General features: G+C 27.2%; 3 protein-coding genes across 3 annotated transcripts; 1 reads left to right on the top strand and 2 right to left on the bottom strand.

Annotated features, from left to right (window-relative positions):
* Positions 1–4,922: 4,922 nt before the first annotated feature.
* LOC113554916 (dynactin subunit 4) lies at positions 4,923–7,979 on the bottom strand. The gene is made up of 2 exons (XM_026959013.1): positions 7,821–7,979; positions 4,923–6,348 (listed from the first exon to the last, which is right to left on the bottom strand). The coding sequence occupies exon 2, from the start codon at positions 6,327–6,329 to the stop codon at positions 4,923–4,925; it is 1,407 nt and encodes a 468-aa protein (XP_026814814.1). The 5' UTR covers positions 6,330–6,348; positions 7,821–7,979.
* Positions 7,980–13,767: 5,788 nt separating this feature from the next.
* Positions 13,768–17,637, top strand: LOC113554917 (dnaJ homolog subfamily A member 1). The gene is made up of 7 exons (XM_026959014.1): positions 13,768–13,967; positions 15,731–15,892; positions 15,959–16,447; positions 16,506–16,660; positions 16,787–16,905; positions 16,972–17,137; positions 17,247–17,637. The coding sequence occupies exons 2-7, from the start codon at positions 15,761–15,763 to the stop codon at positions 17,389–17,391; spliced, it is 1,206 nt and encodes a 401-aa protein (XP_026814815.1). The 5' UTR covers positions 13,768–13,967; positions 15,731–15,760; the 3' UTR covers positions 17,392–17,637.
* A 1,779-nt stretch (positions 17,638–19,416) lies between these two features.
* On the bottom strand, positions 19,417–21,562 carry LOC113554918 (uroporphyrinogen decarboxylase). Its single transcript, XM_026959016.1, has 3 exons — positions 21,000–21,562; positions 19,997–20,244; positions 19,417–19,928 (listed from the first exon to the last, which is right to left on the bottom strand). The coding sequence occupies exons 1-3, from the start codon at positions 21,417–21,419 to the stop codon at positions 19,547–19,549; spliced, it is 1,050 nt and encodes a 349-aa protein (XP_026814817.1). The 5' UTR covers positions 21,420–21,562; the 3' UTR covers positions 19,417–19,546.
* Between the last annotated feature and the right edge of the window lie 761 nt (positions 21,563–22,323).

The raw sequence follows: 22,323 nt of genomic DNA, 5'->3' as shown, positions 1-22,323 counted from the left end.
TACTTGCGTAGTCGCGTACGCGAACGGGTGATGGCTGACGGGTGTGCGCAAGGGCGACCTTCGATGCGGCGCGACCGAGCTGCCACTCGCGGCCGTTGTGCGTACCACTTTACGAGGGCGCGTTTCCACCGAGACGCCGCGCGCCGCGACCGTTGACGGAAAATAGATAATATACCTACTATATGAGTATACGACCATTATTAATATTAATTAAATTTGCCTATTTAAAATTTTACTAGTGAAACCTACCTTCAGAAATAAGAACACCTTCAAATATTGGACCGTTTTGTGGTGAAATAATACAAACCTAACCCTTTGAATGGCGGATAAAATTTCTGTAAACAAGTGTTTGGGTATTTAACTGTATAATAATTTCTTTTATTTATCTGTTAAAAACATATTAATATATTATATAATTTCGAAAGTTATAGTATTTTGTTTGGATAATATACATATAAATATTAAAATATACAATAATATTGACATAATATTAACCGGCCCCTGATTACTATATTATAATATAGTCACATAAGTATATAATATTTAAAATAACAATATTATTATTATTATGTGGCGACATGTGCAAGTTAAAACCGTTCCTATAGTAGGTACCTACTTGGTCGAATTTCTGATTTAGTGTACCTACCTATCCAATCTTTATACATTTTTTTGTTCAAACTAAAACAAAATCCGAATACGAACTCCTTTGATATTTTTTATGATTAAATATCTGGACGGTATAATATAGCCAGAAGCCTATAGGACGCATGTATCACGGTATATGGTGATTGGTGGGTACTACATGGGTGGCAATGAAGCGCACTCATCATACCTATCACTTCGCTCGTCTACTTCAAACTATCAAACTTAAATCATATTTGGTATTATGACATCAGGCATACTATACATAGACACTAAACTATAGTGACTAAAGTTACTTAAACTGACAAACTCAATACAAAATGCTTAGATACTGCTACCATACGTGTATAAACATAAAGCGAGTCGTTTTAATAAAATTGGTTAATTTACTGTTCTGGCATAAAAAAATTAGCTGAACACTAAATACAAATCAGTACTGTTCTAGTGTACTACTGTTCCGCAGAAATCGGGAGTCTTATCGGTAATTGGCTACACTTTATGTAGCTATAATCCAATATTTATAATAATTTTTAACTTTTACTATTATATAAATATATAATTAATAAGCTACCTGTATAACTTATATACCTAAGTAGGCATTCAAGCAGAACTTCATATACTTAATATTTTATGCATTCTAAAAAGGTACGAAATATGTTTTTAAACTTGTCTATTTCATAGGTATGTGTATAATATGCACCTACTAATATTGATTGTTGATTAAAATATTAAAATACGCTCTTAAAAATCTTATTTCAAAAATCTAACTAGAAAGTAGGTAACTGCTCTGCTGTGCAGTAGGTGTCAACTGTCAATTATTGAATTGTGTACCTTGTCATTGAGTATAGGTCACCTATAAGTAGATTATAAATGTATTAAATTTGGATTCAACGATAAATCATTGCATGTGAAAAAAAATTTTGATTTTGTCAGTAAATATTATTAAATATTAAGTATATTCATATTGAGATTATTATATTAGTTAATTTAACTATCAGACTATTATTAGCCAATATATGGGATTTTGTAATGTATTTTCAAATTTTTTAACTGAGCTTAAACATTTTTATATTTTCTATAACTTAAAAAACAAATCAAAAATGTCAAATGTTTATAAATAGATTAAAAGAAGTCTAAATATTTTGAAAATATAATTTTAATTAAATAATTTAAATAAAAAGGAATATGTTTCATGTAATTACAAGCCCGGATTAAGAAGGGCATGATCCCGGGGCCCATATTTATCTCCAAAATATATTTCTTTTAATGCGTTTAAATTAATTAAAAAAATATATATATTCTAGTGGGTAATTAATAATAGTAAAATAAAAAATTCTTAATTTTGTTTCACGAAATAATACTAAATTATAATAAATATTAAATTGATATTCTAATAACTGATAGCGTATACGTAGTAATTGATATTAGGTACCTATTCTTGATCTATTCGCAAGAGGAACCCATAGGTATATAAGAAATTATTAATAATTAAATTAATTTACAAAAAATTATTGCAAACTCTGAACGGAGTGATGAATGTATTGATTTTACAATAATGTGTGTTTTTTTTTTTGTACGTCTGTCATCACGTTTTGGAGTAGTAATAATGCTTCGATTTGTGACTTCAGCCTCTCTTTGAATAGGAAAATTTATCTAGTTGGTACTTTGGGGGGGGGGGGGTCAAAAGTAAAAAATTTCCAGTAGTTTTCAAAAACGTTGGGAAAAACCCTGAAAAAATAACGGAAAAACGGGAATTTTTACGCATAATCACTTTTCGACGAAATCGATTTTTTGATTTTGCTGTAATTTAAAAACAAATCATTGTATAAATACTTGAAATTTTCACCAAATGTTTATATTATGGTAATCTATTTACGATTAAATTTTCAAAATATTTTGACCATTTTTAAACTACTTATAGGTAATTGAAATTTTCGACTTTTCTAAGTTTTTTTTCTTAAAGTTAAAATGCCGATAAAAAAAATTTGGCCATTCAAAAAATCTTTAAAATTTAATACAAGGTTTATTATAAATTGTTCTTATCGTAGTAAAATAAAAATAAAAAAATCGTTTGTCACAATTTTTGTTTATAAGCATTTAAAGTTCAAATGTTTACGAAGTATATCAAAATCGCAAAAATTTGCAAGGAATTTTGAAGTTGAAAATTCATAAAATGTTTGTGATTTATATTTAAGGATCAAAAATCTAATACAAGGTTATTCATAAGTTTTCCTTTAAGTAACTGTAAAAAAAAATTCCAACGTCAATATAGAAAACATTTTATGAGCGAATGAAATTTAATTTTTTTTTAAATCGCGTAAAATAACAATAAATTACAATTTAAATATAAGTAATAATATAATATATCCATTATAGTGACCAGTTACCTACTCTCCATCTCTACTATTTTTATATATAAATATATAATAAGTGAATAATAAATCATTACATAATTCTTAATTTACATAGCCTTTTTATAAATATATTTTTTGTATTGACAAAATTATACAATTATACACAGTCTTTACAAAATAGTGATACAATTTTTTTGAAATTAAAGTTTTAAGAGGGTCCACTAAGTTTATAGTGTCTTGGGGCCTAATCAATCCTTAATCTGGGCTAGTACAATTAGTTACAAGACAACATTTTTAGTTTATAACAATTTGTTTATCGTTTAAATTTTTAAGTTTTTAATTTTTTGAATGATAACATATATTTTCAATTTCATATGTCAAAATAAAATTTTATTTAAAGTATTTCGATCTATATTATCTATATTAATCAAACAAATAGTTAAATAATTATTATTTATTAGTTATAACATTTATAACTTATAACTTTTAAGTTTATAGGAGTGAAGTAATGACTAGTATATGTACACTTTACAGGGATACCCCTGGTACCATTCCACTGCACTAATAATATATACTTTAAATACTTGTCTCATAAATAAATCGTCTGGTGGTTTAAAATTCAATTATTATGTATTACAAATAACATCAAAATACTCTGAAAAATGTTTAGTTTTGGAATTAAAGAATTAAAAATTATGATGATAAAATATAATAAAATATATTGTTTTTTAATTATGACTTAATATTATGCAATAAAAAATATTTTTATAAACATTATAGTATCTAAAATAAATAATGTATTACATTAAATGGTTTGCAGAATTGTGTAAGTATGTTGTATGTATAATTTCCGAAATATATGTATGTATATCAACTATCAAACTTATACATAACTCATAAAGTATCTAGTACTTACAACCTACTCATGTAGTAAACTATAGTAACATAATATAATTATAGTAAAATACAACATGCTTGACATACTTGTTAAAGATTAAAATACAACTGTATCACAACTTAAATATAATTATATTTCTTATATAATTCTATACTTAGATAATATAAAAATAGATTCAATGATGTACTATGTTAAAAATAATAGAATTACTTTTCAAAAATATTTGAACTCATTACATTTTATAGTATTATTTCATCCAAATACAATTAATTACTTTATGTGATTTATTTATAAATAAATATAATACTTATTTTATTAATATACCTAGCTTAATCATAACAATATACTTTTAAGCAGTGGATAAAAGTTAAAAAAAATTACATGGATTTAATATTATTTCATTTTAATTAAACAATTTAAACATATACATTGAATGATTGAATATTGGGTGTAATGCAATTAATAAAAAATGTATTGAAATTAATAAAATGTAATAAGTTAAGTAGTTATAATTAACCTTTAAAAAATAGTACATACAAATTTTTAAAATGATGTAGATCTAAGAACCAATGTAAAATATACTATATATTTCATTTATACCTACTTACCAAATCAAAAAGTTTGGACAATAGTACAATATTTAATGTGTGAATAAATAAAATATAAATATCTATAATAAGTTATTAAATTATATTTATGATTTAATATATTATGTAAGTAATTTATGATTAATTTAAAAAAAATAAAGGTATATATAAGTAAACATACAATAAAAATAAACAATGTTAACTAATAATTATGTGTATATATTTTTAATCCAATTTTGTATTGTATTTACTCACAAGGTTAATCTACTTAAAATAGCTAATACATTTTTTTTTTTTTAATAGAAGCAGAACAATAGCAAAATATTGATTCCATATTCATTATTTATAATTATATGATTATACCTCAGAAAATTATATAATACCTAATATATTTTTAATATCAAATGTAATTACTTTTATGTATTTTAAATTAAATAAAAATTAAAAAGTGTTAGGTAAATTCAGTAAAATCTTTATAGGTACTAATACAGTTTGAGGTTGTTTTTGATTAATTACATGTAACATTGTATCCATATACATAAAATGCATAACAAATCCTAATTGTAAATTTTCATTTTTTTTTAAATCTTCATAAGGCTTTACTTCAAATTTTAATGCAACTTTATTGCCTTTTCTCCAATATACATATTTTGGATCATCATTGTCTGTATTTACTTCATTTGTATCATCATATTCAGCTGTATCATCTCTAGCTGCAATTTTTATTTCACCTTCGGGAACTATAATATCACCCTGCAATTCTAATACAATAGGAATTGGTTCTGGCAATTGCTTAGGAGTAGCTATTAAATCTTCCCCTTCTAGTCGCCTTGGCTCTCTTATTATGTTAATAGAATTTAAATCTAATTTTTCAAAACGCACAGCTGTAGATATTTGTGCTGGATTACACAACTTAAGTACCAAGGAACTCCATTTACCAGCTAGTAATGGTTCACATTTGATTATTTTTATTTCTGGAACATGATAATAAGCTAAATGTTTAATTTTAAACTTTACAGCATTATATTCTGGTTTAACAACATTATGTTCACACACACGACAACGTAAAGAATGCTTTACTCGAAGATGTTTACGAATTGGAAAAAGATCATCTGTATTTTCTGCTTGAAGTTCAGGAGTTGCAAAACGTTGTTCTAAAGTTGAAATTTGTTTCAAATCTATAATACTTTCAAATGTGTTTATAGATAATTCAGGAACATTTTCAATGGCTTCGGCTGGATTTATTTCTGAGGTACTAAAACCAGTACCATCTGAATGAAAATTTGGTAGTCCTGCACGTTTCCGGGCCATCATTGCATTTAAACCAAATTTTTCCAAAAAATGCATATAATTACGACCATAATGTTTAGTATTCCTTTTCTGCTTATCAAACACTTCTTTTAAAGAAACAGATTTATAATAATTAATTAGATCCAAAATACGACCATCATCTGGATTTTTGTTAACTGGCCAGTTTCCTGATGATGTTGGCTGATCAGGTATACTTGGCTCATGAGATCGCCAATTACAAAATAAACAAAGCAAATAATACATTTTTTGAGGTGGTTTTTTAGGGTCCGGTGTTCGAGAATATGAACGCGTTGAAAGAGTATTAAAACACCGTGGGCACTCTAGACAAGAACCACATCGGTTTTTTTTATGTTTGGCTTCAGTTGAAGACAAATTCTCAAAACAATGAGGACAGTAAGTTGTATCAATTTCATGGCTTACACAGAAATCACAACGAAGAGTTAGACAATGACGACAGAAAAACAGGTCAGGCAAAAGTTTCTGTAAGCCACATGTACAAATTGATGTTATAGTTTTTTGAAACATATATGAAGCCATTTCGGCTGAGCTTATACTTCTGAAAAATAATAAATTTATACAAATCAAATAAAAATAATATAAATTTAATATAAATCTTAATGTAAGAATTTGGCAATTGTTTTGATAAAAAGTACTTAATTATTAAAAAATATAGTATAAATGTCTACAATAGATATTAGACTAATTTAAATTAAATGTTTTAAGAACCTAATATTTATTTAATTCAAATAAATTAAATTTTATTTTCTGTTAACACAACAGTGAAGAATTTCGAAAAAAATATAGATTGTGATGGTCAATTTGATCTATAATTAATGAATCTAGGAAAAAAAAACCCAGAAAAAAAATCCCCAGTTTGCTTCATTGAGTTTGCAAAGTTTACTTATATATAATTGTACATCTTAAACGCCGATCGAGCCAAGTTAGCAATAGATGCTTTAGGTGAACTCGAAGAGAGCAAAACAAAAAGAGGCCACAATAAAACTCTAAACATCCGTCTAAAAGAATTAGTCAAGACAAAATGAAGATAACATAACCATTGAGGAATTTTTGACCTTTGTAAGTAATAACATATGCAAGAGAACTGATTAACTTTTTATTATATAATATTAAAGGTATAACTCAGGGGATTTTATTTCCGGGGTCTTTTTTCCGATTATCATGATTAATAACTTAGGAAACATTATTGATAAACAATTTAAATTTTCCATTCAACAAAGAATAGTATACTTTATACAATATAAGCAATATATCAAATTAATTATATAATATGGCTGTAATATTTCATATGTTTAGAATTTTAATTCAGCTTTTAAAAATTTTAAATGTACATGATGCACAATTATTAGATTTCTAAGTGCATTTTTTTAAAGTTTTATAGTGTATAAAATAGTCCTAATTTTCAGGTATAAAAATAAATTATATTTTTTACCTTGATAGTTAAGTTTAAGTATTTCAATTTTGAAGTTTCTAGTTTTTTACAATTTCAGTCTCATAATTAATAGTGTTTATTATTTTTGTAAAAATATTAAGTTGAAATTCTATACAAATGTATATAGTAGTATGAAAAGGGGCTAATTAAGATTCTACATACTCTAAATTCTAATCATAACTTTTAACTCTGCCTAAACTTTTTATCTTTTAAGAATATACAGTAGTTGCTTAAAAATTAGAAAAACTGCATGAATTAAACTAAACGCTAGTTCGATACCCTAAATTTTGAATTATTGAATGACTGTATAATATGATTTATTTAAGTACACCACAGTATACTACAGCTAACAGGGTGTAATAGCAATAGTAAATTATATATTTTAATTTATTAGAAAATAATTAATAAATTAAAATTATTGATCAAAATATAAATTATCAATTATCACATAGTTTATTAAATGTGTCAGTTCTTTCTGTTTCGCTATTTTTGTATACTAAAGAAATATAATAAATAATGAATTGTTTTACAGCTAGTATAATAAATAACTAAAGACAAATGTATATGAAGTTACTTACTTTTAAATTAATAAGACTTATTAATACTTAGTATTAATTAATAATATATATTATAACAAGATGTATTTAATAAGTCACTAAGTATTTAAAACGAAAGTGCAATAACAATTCATACATCAATTGAATATGCAAAAATGTATGATAGAATTAAAATATTAATGATTTGGTATTTAGATATCAGAATCCGAAAATTTACTTAATTTTTAGAATAATGAATACATAGAATTATTACTGATACTGGAATTTTAAGCACACCGTGAATCGTGATTACTGAATACTGAATAGTGATAATATAACAATAAAAATTGATTCGATAGTAATAAAGTTGTTACCCTGGTTTAAATATATTTAAGACCATGGTTGTTATAATCTACTTATCTAGTATTCTAGTATCTATCACGATTTAAGATAGTATTTTATTACCTTAAATCGTGGTATCTATCTATATAACTGTTGAATTAGTGTTACCATGTGTTGAAATCTAAAATCTTTTCTAATCTATAATTTACTTTTCATATATCCAAAGTAATAAAGGTATTCATCACGTTATAATAAATAAACAAAAATCGAAAATAATACCTCTCAATAATCTAGAGTCCAGACTCCAGAGGTTCCCTACGAGGGTGCCACGAACTTAAATTAAGTATGCCACGAAATTATTTGAAATACAGTTAAATCCCGTTACAACGAACTCCAGGGGACCTAATTTTTTTCCATTGTAACGGAAATTTGAATAAGCTCTTTATAAGCCCTGCTTTTTGGCAGGGGACTTCTATGAATTTTGTTATAACGGGATTTTTCGTTGTATTGGTATTCGTTGTAACGGGAATTTACTGTATATTTTTATGAAAAAACGGCCTTGTGAAAAATATAGTCATGTGAGTAATAAAATAGAGTAACTAGTAACTCTATATTTAATAAACTATAGTAGGTATATACCCTGCTTAGCTAAATAAAACAAGTTACAAAATATAAATATAAATACATGATACATTACTACTGCGTATTCAGTATAGAATATAAGCCGTAGGGTGCCTCCGGATTTTTAGAAAATAACAAGGTATCTAAGGGTTAGATGCCGTAAATGTAACCTCTGACCTAAACAATCTATTGATCGACTCAAATCTTGTTACAGAATTCATTTCCGATTAATTTAAGTAGGCATAATTTTGTCTACAACTTATAGATATATTTAAATAATCAAGTAAATGCTCTGCGCTTTCAAACAATCTTATACATTTTTTAATCAATTTCGATAGAAAAGTTTTATTTTATACTTTACTACAGGCTATAATTTATGTCCTTGGTTAACTCGTGACTAAAAAATCGATTCGAAATGGAGTACCCACAACCACGAGTTGATGCGAGGGGAACTGATTATGACGATGAGTAGACTGACTATACTCATAATTGTTACTCCAGTATTACCTCACACCATCTCGGGAAGAATTAAGAGGTAGCCGTAGGCATGTCTAAGATTAGTAGGATTTGTTTACAAGTATATAGCCAAGAACATTTTTATAAAAATGAAATATACATATACAACACATAAATACAATTTTTTTTATTTTCATTTTTTTATTATACATTTTATTAAATAATTACAATTTTTTTTTAACTATTTCTAAAAATTAAATATATTTTTATAACTCAAGTCGACGTTTTTGTCATAAGCTTGAATTTCTTTGTTATTTCATTGTAGTTTAGGTTGTTAATCATTTTCTGTTCAATAAATAATGAAGAAAATGAATTAAGTCCTTGTTGAATCATTAAAGTTTTGATTTAACCATCGCTTATTTCGAAAATGCATGCTCACAAGAGCAACTTGACACTGGTAATGTGTTAAAAAGTACAACTTTATAAAATTCAAAAAAATATTTTTTTGATTAAGTAATTCAATCCAATCAATTATGGCTTTTGAAATGAAACCTAATGGAACATGGAACACCAGATATATTTCTAAGAAGTTGAATTTCCCTATTTTATTACTTATAGTCAACTTAAAAACCAACTTTTGCTCATCAAATTGAATTGTTTGTATCTATGCCTTTTTAATCAATTTTTTAAAAACGTATATTTTACGTATAATTTTTATTATTAGGTTAGTCAGGTTAGGTATAACGACATTATTATAATTAAATTTAATATAACTAGTGCATATTTTTTCATTTTAAATATTTATCCCTTTATGAATTTTAACAATTTACCCTCTCTGATTAGCGGACACCTCCATAGTCCTCCAAATGGGGAATTGTAACTTACACGAAAATAACAGGAACACAATTACATAATACGTTAAATCATACATATATATATATGAAGTGAAAGTTCCTATAATACACGACGGAAGATAGGTACATATGTAAAAAAAATATTTTATATTTATAATATTATAAGTTATAAAACTGATGATATGAAAATAATACCTACAGTTTAGAAGAATATAATAATTGGGGAGTAAGGTGAAGATGAGGAAATAATATAATCGCACTCGTTTCAATTGCTATACCTACATGGTGCCTATAAAAGTATAGAATCTATAAAGATAGATTATAACGATACAGCTATATATTCGATAAAGTTGACAAGATAACTTATAAATTCGATTTTTCGACACACAAAATATTTACGACTTTTTATTACTGACATAAATTATACAGAAAAGCTCACAGAATAATGTACATTGTCACATTCAATAATAATAGTTATGTTAGTAGTTTAGTACCTACTATTCGAAACATTCGTGTCTGTACATATCCGTTATGAAGTCACGACGTCTAGCGAAAATCACGCATCCTTTATTCCTTTATGCTCTGTGAAAAAGGCAAAGATCTATAATAGTATTAAATAATTTACACATTCATCAAGTATTTGTTTATTATAATTTTTTAGATGTCAGTATGATATAATTTTCATTACCTATATCATACCTATATATAATACATGGAAACACGGTAATAATATAATAATATTTAATATTACACTATATATAGTACACAGTACACATAATACATTAAATTTATATTATAACCATTAGGTATAGGTGTATGCCATATTCGTGATAAAATATTTATTTAAGCTGTTAGACAGTGCCGAGTGCCGAGTATAGGTACTTTTATATATCTGCAATTCTACCGTTTTTATTGTATATACAATACATAGATTGTATTGTAATTATTCTTTAAAAAAAATAATTATACAAAAGGTAAGAAAATATTATGTGTTTTATAATAAAATAGAGTGTTTTAAACTGACCTTTGAATGTTGAATAATAATATATGGTTATGAGTTATGAGTTTATGACCTTTGAATACCAACGTCCATTTTAATTTATTTATTACCTACATTAAAAGTTATTATTCCAATATTCTATTGTCAAATCGCTGAGTTGAAAATTCAAACAAAAAATATATAACCTATTACCTAATATGTATAATAATTAATACAATTTTGAAATGGCTAACGACCTATACTATAATGGTCTATATGATTATTTTATAGATAAATACATAAAAAAGGAAAAAGTGTTCTGATGTACTGTATATAGGTTTATAATGAATGTGTTAAATTTTTAATTTAATGAAAAATCATTGCATATGAAAAAAGATTATAAGCGGAGACCATACTAAATAAAAGTTAATAAACGAATAAATTGAATTTGAACATTTTATTGGTTTTTAACTAAAATTTGAACTTAAAATGGCTGTAAACATTATACCTTTGTATCTTTTATATTATTAAATAGGTAGTGATCATAAAACTTTTAAGGAACTTTGTACTTAAAAAATTTTAAATGTCAAATGTTTATATATTAGGCAAAATATTTTAATAATTTTATCATGTATTGAAAATGAAGTGTAATTTGCTACCAGAAACCACTCCTTAAGTTGAAAATCAAAGCTCTTTTTTTATTATAAATTGTGTATATACTCACACACACACACACACACACAAATACAAAATATTATTGTAAAATCAATACATTCATCGCTTTGCTTAGACTTTAAAATTAAAATGTTCATGAAATTTGCGTTAGTATTCTGTATACCTACATAAATATAAATTTAAATTTAATCGGACTTCTATTAGAATTGTGTTTGAATAATCATTTGGTAATTATCGTTGTTTTTAAAATTATTATTATGGTAATTACGGGTATAAATCAATATTTTAAATGAAATAAAAATCAGTTACTAGAGACACATACATAGTCGTAACTAGAGACTAATATTTTTGAGATTCACAAAAAGTGAATAGTTCATAGTTCACACTGTTTACAGGTAAATATGGACATACTAGAAAGGTACTTATTTTTCTTATAATAAATAATATAGTAAAATTATTTTTGATTAAATGATAATATTTACTCCAAAATACAGTGCATTCCGTTTAATGTGCGCACGTTGGGACCAACCATGTTTGCCCACATTAAGCGGTTGCCCATAAAAACCGAAATTGGTTAAAAAAAATTATAATATCAAAAAAAGTAAACAAAATCCCTTTTTGCATGAATTTTTATTTTTCCCGATAAAAATGTACTTATTGTAAAAAACACCAGGAGGATGGGAAAAATATTTAAAAAACATTCAAGTGAAAATACCCTTAAAAGTTGATTAAGGATTAATTTTTGGCACATAATTAGGTTATGATATATATTTAAATATTTCAATAAGTATTATACTTAAAAATCTATACTTATTTTTAAAATATTCCGGAAAAAAAGTTCTCCAAGATAGATTTTTTTTTACCAAAGATCGGTAGTAACATTAGTATCAAATTGTTATTGTTGTAACATAAAATGGGTAGTTTTTCACTTTGCACAACAATAATATTTTCAGTCGTTTATTTTTCATCTGAAGTTCAAAATTTTACTGCTAGGTAATGTAACTGTCCGTATATTTAGTAATATTGTAATTTTATTTTCAACAATAAAAATTACAAAAAACTAATTTGTGCCATTTTTGGTACAATATACAGAAAAGAGTTTTAAGATTTAAATGGTACCTAGTGCTTTTTATTACTTTCGATAAACACAATCTCATAGATTTGACGAAACCCGATTAAATTAGACATTTTTAAATACATATGTGTATATTCTAACACTATGATAAAATAAAAATTGCCCACATAAACCGAATCGAGTGCTCATATTACGCGGCTTTTTTTAACCTTGTTAATATACATTTATATTGGGACCAGACCATTAGAGTAGGGTAGGTATCATAGTGGTGCGCAAGTTCAAATTATTTCGGATCGAGCTAGAGATGAATGTTTGATAATGCATAATATTATCATTGATCAATGATATTTTTATGATTTAAATTTTTTTATGACTAATGATTCAATGTAAATTTGAATTTAAATAAAATTGGTCAACTATTTATTACTAGTTAATAATTACTACTTAGATTCATACTATCGTGATTTATACCTTCTAAATATTGTTATTTGTTTTTATATTCATGGCCTCATGGGTAATACACAATTAATATTATATTTATCTTCGACATTGAGAATGAGCATGAGATACATGAGTGATATCAGAGAACCACGATCAGTAAGTTGCAAAGTTAAAGTTATATCTTTAATCGTGGTAAGTAAAGTAGTAAGCACGGCTATTAAAGATAATATATATCTATAATTACTAAATTATAATATAATCTACAGCCGTAGTCATAGATAATAAATAATATCTGTATCTGTGGTTGTATTATGGTTATATTCACTGTTCAGGTATATTAGTATCTTAAACCGTGGTTGTATTGCTTCTACGCAGTGCGTGCGATTCAAGGGAAAAACAGTGCGCGTTGGGGGTAACGTTCGGCTGATGTCAAGGAGTCTGCGTTTGCATATTGTGTGCAAAGAGTTGTCCAAACGCGACCACTACCGCTGCGCGAACGTTCTAGAAACTACATACTCATTCCGCATTCGATAAAACGTCGTACTTGTCGGCTTGGCCTTTCACAATCCGCTTTCGTAGCTACGCAGTCGTTCATTGTCGTACGCGCGTTACCTGTTTCGCGTGCTAACAACGATCATCAGATAATAGAACATATTAAGTACTGTGTGCGCTCCGAACGGACCTAAATCCTTCAAGAAACGCTGAGAAATCTTATTGCCGTGGTACGGTATCATAGTTTTGACAAGGTGAGTACCTACAGGGTAAAAATTATAAGCTCGTTTAATAATGTGGGATCGCCGGATGTATCGCCATTGTTTCGGGTCCGGGGTGCTGCCTTCCCCCGCCGTCGTCAATGACCGTGAACTGCTAATTTTGTGTATTATCGAGTATCGATCGGATCGATGATGATTCGGCATTCCCGTATATTTATAATTTTATGTCATACATACTCGATTGTCCTCTCCGAGTCGGGTAGCCGATTGTGATTTTATAAATTCGCCATTGTTCGGCGTGTGCGACACCCCTTGGCAGTTCGGCCCGCTGTACGGCGTGGTTTTGGTTTCCGTACCGTACCGAGCTAATTGAGTAAGACTATTCCGGCAGTCTGTTGTCGCGACAAAGGAAAATTTAATTTTTGGTGCATGCGCTTGTTTGTAGATATAAACGGGTATATACACACACTAATACAAGCAAATAATGATATGCTTGTGTATGTTTGTGCGTGCGTGCGTGTGCCTATTTCCGTGTGAACAGGATTTGCCATTGAAATTTTTTATTTCGATGTAGACTTAATATTGATGATTGCCGGATGATTTCAGGTGTCTGTTACAGTTGTATTGGCATCTACATATGGTGTAGGCAATTTGTTGATTTGGGATTTGGTTGTTCTCGAGTGTTTTTTAAAAGATTGTTGTCAATTAGGATGCCTCTGGGTATTTACAATTAACATTATTACACATCAATATTGTTTTACAACTTTGTTTCATTTAAATAATTCTTTATGATTAAATAATGTGACATGATGTAATTTTAATTAAATGTGCACTTGTTTTATGTTCAAAGTTGTATTAGTAGTTATATCAACATTTTTAAAATTTCCTTCTCAATAATGACAAATATAATTGTTTATTTTATTACATTATTATTATATAGTTTATACATCAATTGTACATATATTCTAATTTTTATCATTGACAGGTGTCAATATTTATATCTCGGTCAAAATAATTTTTCAGTATTAACATTATTTTGTTAGTAAAAAATGTAAATCCTGGTTAATATTTTGTTAGGTTGACACAATTTTTGATGTAATTGGTTTTTTTTTAGATAAAGATGTTAATGCTTATTTAGTACCTTTTATCTTTGCCTATGAAGTTGTATAAGTAGATATATATATTCTATGATTTTTCCATTGAATGATAATTTAAATAGTATTATCACTTGATCATTGAGATGCAATGATACTTTCATGATAATTTGATATATTTAAATATAAAGGTTAGAATCAGTGGTGTATTGGTACGGATACGTGGGTACACCTTATACCAGTCTATACCCTATCTTATATAGATTTTTGATGTTAACACAAATACTGTTTTAAGGGTATACATTCCTAAAAACTATTAATATCGGCGAATATAAATAACAGTATATATACAATACATACAAAGTACATTGATACTTAACGTTAGCGTTCTTTAATTTTATTGTAATACATTAAGGGTTAAATTTTAAATTATATGAGGAACCTATATTATGATAAGAATAATATTAACGATAAAACATAACCTTAAATACTTAATAAATATTATTTATTTAATTTTCTGCAATATGTAGTCAATAAAGGAAGAAATAAATTAGTTTACTCTAATAATTTGTAATTCATTGGGTTGTTTTAAAATTATTTTTAGAATGTATAATTATTATGGATTACAAGTGATTATTTATTAATCACCACATACCTAAGTATTTCTTAAGTATTCAAAAAGTAATAAATTTTTTTTTTCAGATTTAATTAGTTGGAGTTAACCATAACAAAATGGTTAAAGAAACAACTTACTATGATATCTTAGGTGTCAAACCTAATTGTGGGAATGATGAGCTTAAAAAAGCATATAGAAAATTAGCCCTAAAGTATCATCCTGACAAGAACCCTAATGAGGGTGAAAAGGTAATAAATTATTATTTATTATTTTAAGTTGCCTATTAATGAGAGTTAATTACTTTTGAATTTTAGTTCAAACAAATTTCTCAAGCTTATGAAGTATTAACTACACCAGAAAAACGTCGTTTATATGACCAAGGTGGTGAACAAGCGCTTAAAGAGGGTGGAGTGGGTAACTCTTTCTCTTCACCCATGGATCTGTTTGACATGTTCTTTGGTCAATTTGGCGGAAGTGGTGGTCGTGGCCGTGGTCGACATGGACCTCAAAAAGGCAAAGATGTTGTACATCAATTAAGTGTTTCTCTTGAGGATCTTTACAATGGCTGTGTACGAAAATTAGCACTAGAAAAAAATATTATATGTGACAAATGTGAAGGTAGAGGTGGTAAGAAAGGAGCTGTCGAGCAATGCCCAGGATGTCAAGGCAGCGGAATTCAAGTGCAAATTCATCAGTTGGGACCAGGTATGATACAACAAGTGCAATCTATGTGCAGTGAATGTCGTGGACAGGGTGAACGCATCAACCCCAAGGATCGATGTAGAAATTGTAATGGAAAAAAGGTATATTGATTTTAAGATTTCTATAAACAAAACAATAATTTTTTTAATGAACAATTAGGTTACTCGAGAAAGAAAGATTTTGGAAGTAAATGTAGACAAAGGCATGGTTGATGGACAAAAAATAACATTCAATGGAGAAGGTGATCAAGAACCTGGACTTGAACCTGGTGATATAATTATTGTGTTGGATGAAAAAGAACATCGTTTATATAAGTAAGTCGTAATATATATTATTAATTTGATGTAAATAGTTGTCTTGTATTTATTCTTAAAAAAAAAAAAAATATGGCATTTAATGAATATTTAATTACCAATTAATCATTATTCTTGTTCCTACAGGAGAAGCGGAACAGATTTGATTCTTCGTTTGGAAATTGAATTAGTTGAGGCATTGTGTGGATTCAAGAAAGTTGTAAAGACGTTAGATGATCGTTCTTTGGTTATTAATTCTGATGCCGGTAAATAAAGAAATAGTATTTTAAAAGTATTTAAAAGTATTACTAACATGAATAAATTAAATATAGGTGAAGTTTTGAAACATGGTGATGTCAAATGTGTTGTGGGTGAAGGTATGCCTCAGTATAAGAACCCATTTGAAAAAGGTCGCATGATCATTCAGTTCCTGGTTAATTTCCCCGAAACATTGACACCTTCTAAGATACCTTTGCTTGAAACGTGTCTTCCTCCTAGGTAAGAAACGACGTAAACTGTCATCTTTTGGCTTGTTCAAGTGCATCTTAATATATCTAATGCATTGTTAATTATTTAATGTATAATAATCCTTTTTTCCATTATATAGACCCGTTGAAACTATTCCGGAGAATTCTGAAGAAGTAGCACTTATAGAGATGGATCCAGAATATGACTCTAGGAGACAATCCAGACGTGAGGCTTACAATGATGAAGATGGACCCACCAGAAATGTACAATGTGCTTCACACTAATATTTTTCACTTCTAAAAGTCCATATATTATACAGTACTGAGTTATCTGTACTCATTCCGTAATAAGACACTGAGCAAACAAAATTTGATTATCTGTATAAAAATTTAGATGTCAGATACAGTATTTCTTTCCTTATATATTTACTCTTTTTTTTTTTTCATTATTATTATTTTATTCAAAAGTTAAAAGATACATTTAATTTAATTGCTTTCTGCTGATCAATACATTAGTACACTCCATTTTTAGTTACTTGTTTTTTATTTTATAAAAAATGATTATCATTTCTATTTTACACAGAATTACTATTTTGTATTAATTCTTTATCCTAGTCCCGAACAATTGTGTTTGATCATTGTTTCCTAGATGACTTAAATTATGGTATTATAATTTGAGAATTTATTTCTTGTTAGTGGTACTGTTAAAATTTTTTGCTTAATTTTTATCAAGGTATGGTTAAAAGCTGATTTTATGTTTTTTTTCTAACATGAGCAAAACAAGCAAATTTAGGTGTATTCTATTTCTAACTTATCAAGATTCAAGTGAACCAAATGAAAATAAATTCAAATGTATATATTTCATATAGCTTCTTGGATCAGTAGGTTGGAAATAGAACAAATCTTTAATAAACCAACAGGGAACAGGAAATAACTGCTGTTTCACCTATACTTACTAAATTCAAAATGAGATTAGACCTTGGCCGGGACCAGACAACACCTATTAGTCGACTATCTGTATGCTTTGTTTTAAATCCCCTGTTCCACAAAATTTGGCAGTCTAGGTCTGAACTCATTCAGAATAGAGCATAAGCAAAAATAAATATTTTTCAAACTTTTATGAGATAGTAATTATACTGATGACATTAATATGCACTATTGTTTATGATTTAAAGTACAATATTAAAAAAAAAAAAAGTAAGCGAAGCTGAATTCAAAAATTAGTTAATTTCTCTACTGTGTTAAGTATTGTTATTTTAAATTCTTTATTATAATAAAACTTGCATTCAAGAATTCAATATTAAAAAATAATTTATTCCTTGCATTAATATAATTTCAAGTGTTTTTAGCGAGTTAGATACAAACACTGATTAAGAGATAAAATTAAATTTTACTTTATCTTATGGAATTTAATTTTTGAACTAGTCCTAATTTAAAACACCCAGGGTGGACTTGTAGTATGTGTGTAGTAATGCAGTACGTATTGTCTACAAATTAATGTTTTCAGAAGACTTATAAACACATTAATCTTTTAAAGCTCCCTATTAAGTAATTTGGTTTTAATTTTTAATTATTTTATAGCTTTTATTAGATATTATTTTTGTTATAAGTAATTTGTACAAATGTCTGCTGTTGGCTTTGAAATACTTGAATAATTAAAATAATAGTTCAAGTTGAGAACATTGGAGATCACTTACACATTAAGGAAAAAGTAAAATATATGTAACGCTCAAGAGATAGTGTTATGGATATACATTGCTGATACAAACCTTAGCTCAAAGCAACAAATATAAAACAGCATAGGTTTTTTACTTAGTTTTCTAAATACTCTTAGAAGCTTTTATCAACATTACTAAGGATTATTTTTGTCATCAAAATAAATTGTCTATATTTAAAATAGGTTTATATAGCTACAATTTCATTCCAACGTAGACCAGTCTGCCTCGACCATTAAATAATTTAATTTATGAGGTATAAACCATTTATTAATTGAAAAATGTTAGTGATAACTTACTATAATAAGTTGTTTACATTTAATTTTTTTATTTTTCATATTTGATTTTGTATGTGTAAATTGATTTTAAGATTTTGGAAGCAAGAACTGATCGTACTAAGTTAAGTTGAAAATTGTATAGTTCGAATAATTTACAATCATTCTATTGAGGAGGGAATTTAACTAGTAGAAAATGATTAATATTACTATGTGTTTATATTTATAATTAAATAAACTTATTTAATAAAAATAAATAAATCTAAGATTTCGAGTAAAATGCTATAACCATGGTAGATAAATGGAAATATTTAAAAGAATTATGTATTGTACTTTCTTTAATAACATTGATATATTACAAAAATAAAATATTATCCATTTAACCCAATCAACTAAATAATAGAAATAAAATTTCTAGTTTGGTTTTAAAAAAAGAATACACAGATTTTCTTAACATTCATGTACAGCATCAATCATAGCCCTCAAGTGTTCTGGATCAACATCAGGGTAGATACCATGACCCAAATTTGCAATGTATCTATGTTTTGTAAATTTTGACACCATATCCTTGACCATTATTTTTATTTGTTCAGGCGGGCCGTACAACGAACAAGGGTCTAAATTGCCTTGCAATGTTATATTACTACCAACAATTTTCCTAGCTTCAACAGGATCAATTGTCCAATCCAAACCAACTATGTCATAGTCAAAAGTAGATAGTTGTTTGATAGCATAGTGACCTCCTTTGGCAAACACTACCATTGGTACACTATTACCTTTCAACTCGTTTTTAACGCGTGAACAAATGGAGGACAGATATGGACCACTAAATCTAAAAAAAAAAAAAAATTATAATTGGAAATTGATTTTAATTATTTGCTAGTTCATTATTTTGAATACCTGTCAAATAGTTCGGAATTCAAGTATTCTGCATTTGATTCAAATACTTGCAACATTTGAGCACCAGCATTCACCTGCTCTATTAAATATTTCACTATAATGTCTGTTAGGATTTGTAATAATCTTTTGCTTTCTTCTGGATATTTGTACAGCCATTTTTTAGCCTTTGACATAGTTTTGGATCCACCTCCTTCTATCATGTAACACATGAGTGTCCATGGTGCACCACTAAATCCTATAAGAGGTACCTACAAAACAATATTATCCATATAGAGATTTTATATTGTTATACATATATGTGTTCTCTCTGATCTTACTAGTGTATAACAAACAAGATTATTTTCACCAGTTTTAATTTTGTGTTTTTAGATTAAATAGTTGAGTGAATTGACGTATTATACAACCTAAAAGGTAAGAATATTATCTAATTTCCCATTAGTTTTTATGATATTTAATTTTTATGGTGGAAAATATTTATATATTGAAAAATACTATACAAAATTAAAATATCGTAAAAACCTACAAGAACACAGATAATATTTTTACTTTAAAATTTAATAATAAAATCACTAATTTTAAATCTAACAAAAACTGCTGAACACTAATTTCCTGTTTTCCCTTTAAAAATATCAGGTCTTCATATTTAATCCGTGTATTTGGCACTAGTGTTGGAAAAATAAGTGATAAGTTTATAATAATTATTTAAATTTTCATGGAATTTATTAATAAGAAAATAATTTGAAATAGGTATACTTTATAATAAATAAAAAATAAAAATAAACCTAAATCAAATTAATCACAAACAATGATTAATTTAATTGAATAGTTTTTTTAGTGCAATTATATTTATTTTAAAGTATAATTCATAAAAATTAATTTATTATTATTGATTTGTAGTCTGTAAAACTTTAATCATTGAATAATAGAAGGTTTTTTTCCAACACTATTTGGTATCTTGAGTAATCCAAAGTCAATAGCATAATATTATATTCTACAGTTTTACCTGGCCATTTAATCGATGTCTAGTCAATGTTATAGCTTCAAATACATATCCTAATTCTTGTTTAACATCAATTGATTGCTTTAGTCTGTCTAAATCTATAGGTTCCTTTAAAGGATCTGGAATCACAGGTCCAACACTAGGCTGCATTTCAACAATCATACCTAATGCCTGAACAATCACCAGGATATCACTGAAAATTATGGAAGCATCGAGATCGTATCTCTGAATTGGTTGCAAAGTGACTTCACATGCAAGTTCTGGTGTTCGGCATATAGTGAAAAAATCGTAACGCGATCGCAATTCTCTGAATTCAGGTAAATATCGACCAGCTTGTCGCATTACCCATACTGGAATACGATCAACTTCTTCACCTCTAGCTGCTCGTAAGATACGATCATTTTTAAGTGCAGGGAAATTCATACTACTAAAAAAAAATTTAAATCGTAAAAACAATTAAAAATATGTATTACAACTACAAAGTATTTAAATACAACGTGTGGAAAATTATTTTTTACATTAAATGAGTAATAAAGTAATGAATAGTAATAATTAACAACAAAATTAAATCACTACTCGCGAGCTATCACCATTCACCATAAAAAAATAAGAAAGTCACGAGCGCCGAATAATCATTTATCTTTTATTGATAACGAGAAATGATACCATTAGGCATATTATCACTGAAATAAGTATAGTTATATAATACTAAATATTTAGTTCAGTGCATATCAGAGGCTTGCACGGGTCGATAATTTTCAGTAGTCAATTTTTTATGGTTTTTTTTTTTTTTAATATAGTATTCATAAACAATAACTATAATTTACTAATAATTTATAACAACATATTTATAATAAAAACATTTTTAATATAATAGATATATAAATTCAATATCAAATATCACTTTATTATTTATACATTAAGTCCTTTGAATAAAAAATTAAATAATATAATATATTATATCATTTGTAACTAAATTTGAAGAACAATTCTCCATTTTTCATAGAAGTCCGGTCCGGCCCGACTTCAACTACATTTAGGTCCGGTCAGGTCCGGCTCATTAAATTTTGTCCAAAAAAATGTCCGGCCTGGTTCAGCCTAGAATTTTATAGGTCCATGCAGGTCTTTAGTGCATATTATGAAACAAATATAGATCATACATGATAATATTGATATTGATGTCGATTATCGACAAGTCGACACAGTGGCGTATTTGGGAATTTTAGGATAAGGGCAACACATATTTTGCCGCCTCCTCCCAGTAAAAAAAAACTAAAAAACTTCTACGCCGCGCAATGGTGAAACTGTTAATACCATAGAACACCAT

Source organism: Rhopalosiphum maidis, chromosome 2 (genome assembly GCF_003676215.2).
Source record: "Rhopalosiphum maidis isolate BTI-1 chromosome 2, ASM367621v3, whole genome shotgun sequence".
In the NCBI taxonomy this organism is placed as follows: Eukaryota; Metazoa; Arthropoda; class Insecta; order Hemiptera; family Aphididae; genus Rhopalosiphum; species Rhopalosiphum maidis.
Note: the sequence above shows the minus strand (reverse complement) of the source record. Positions and strands in the feature narration are given on the sequence as shown.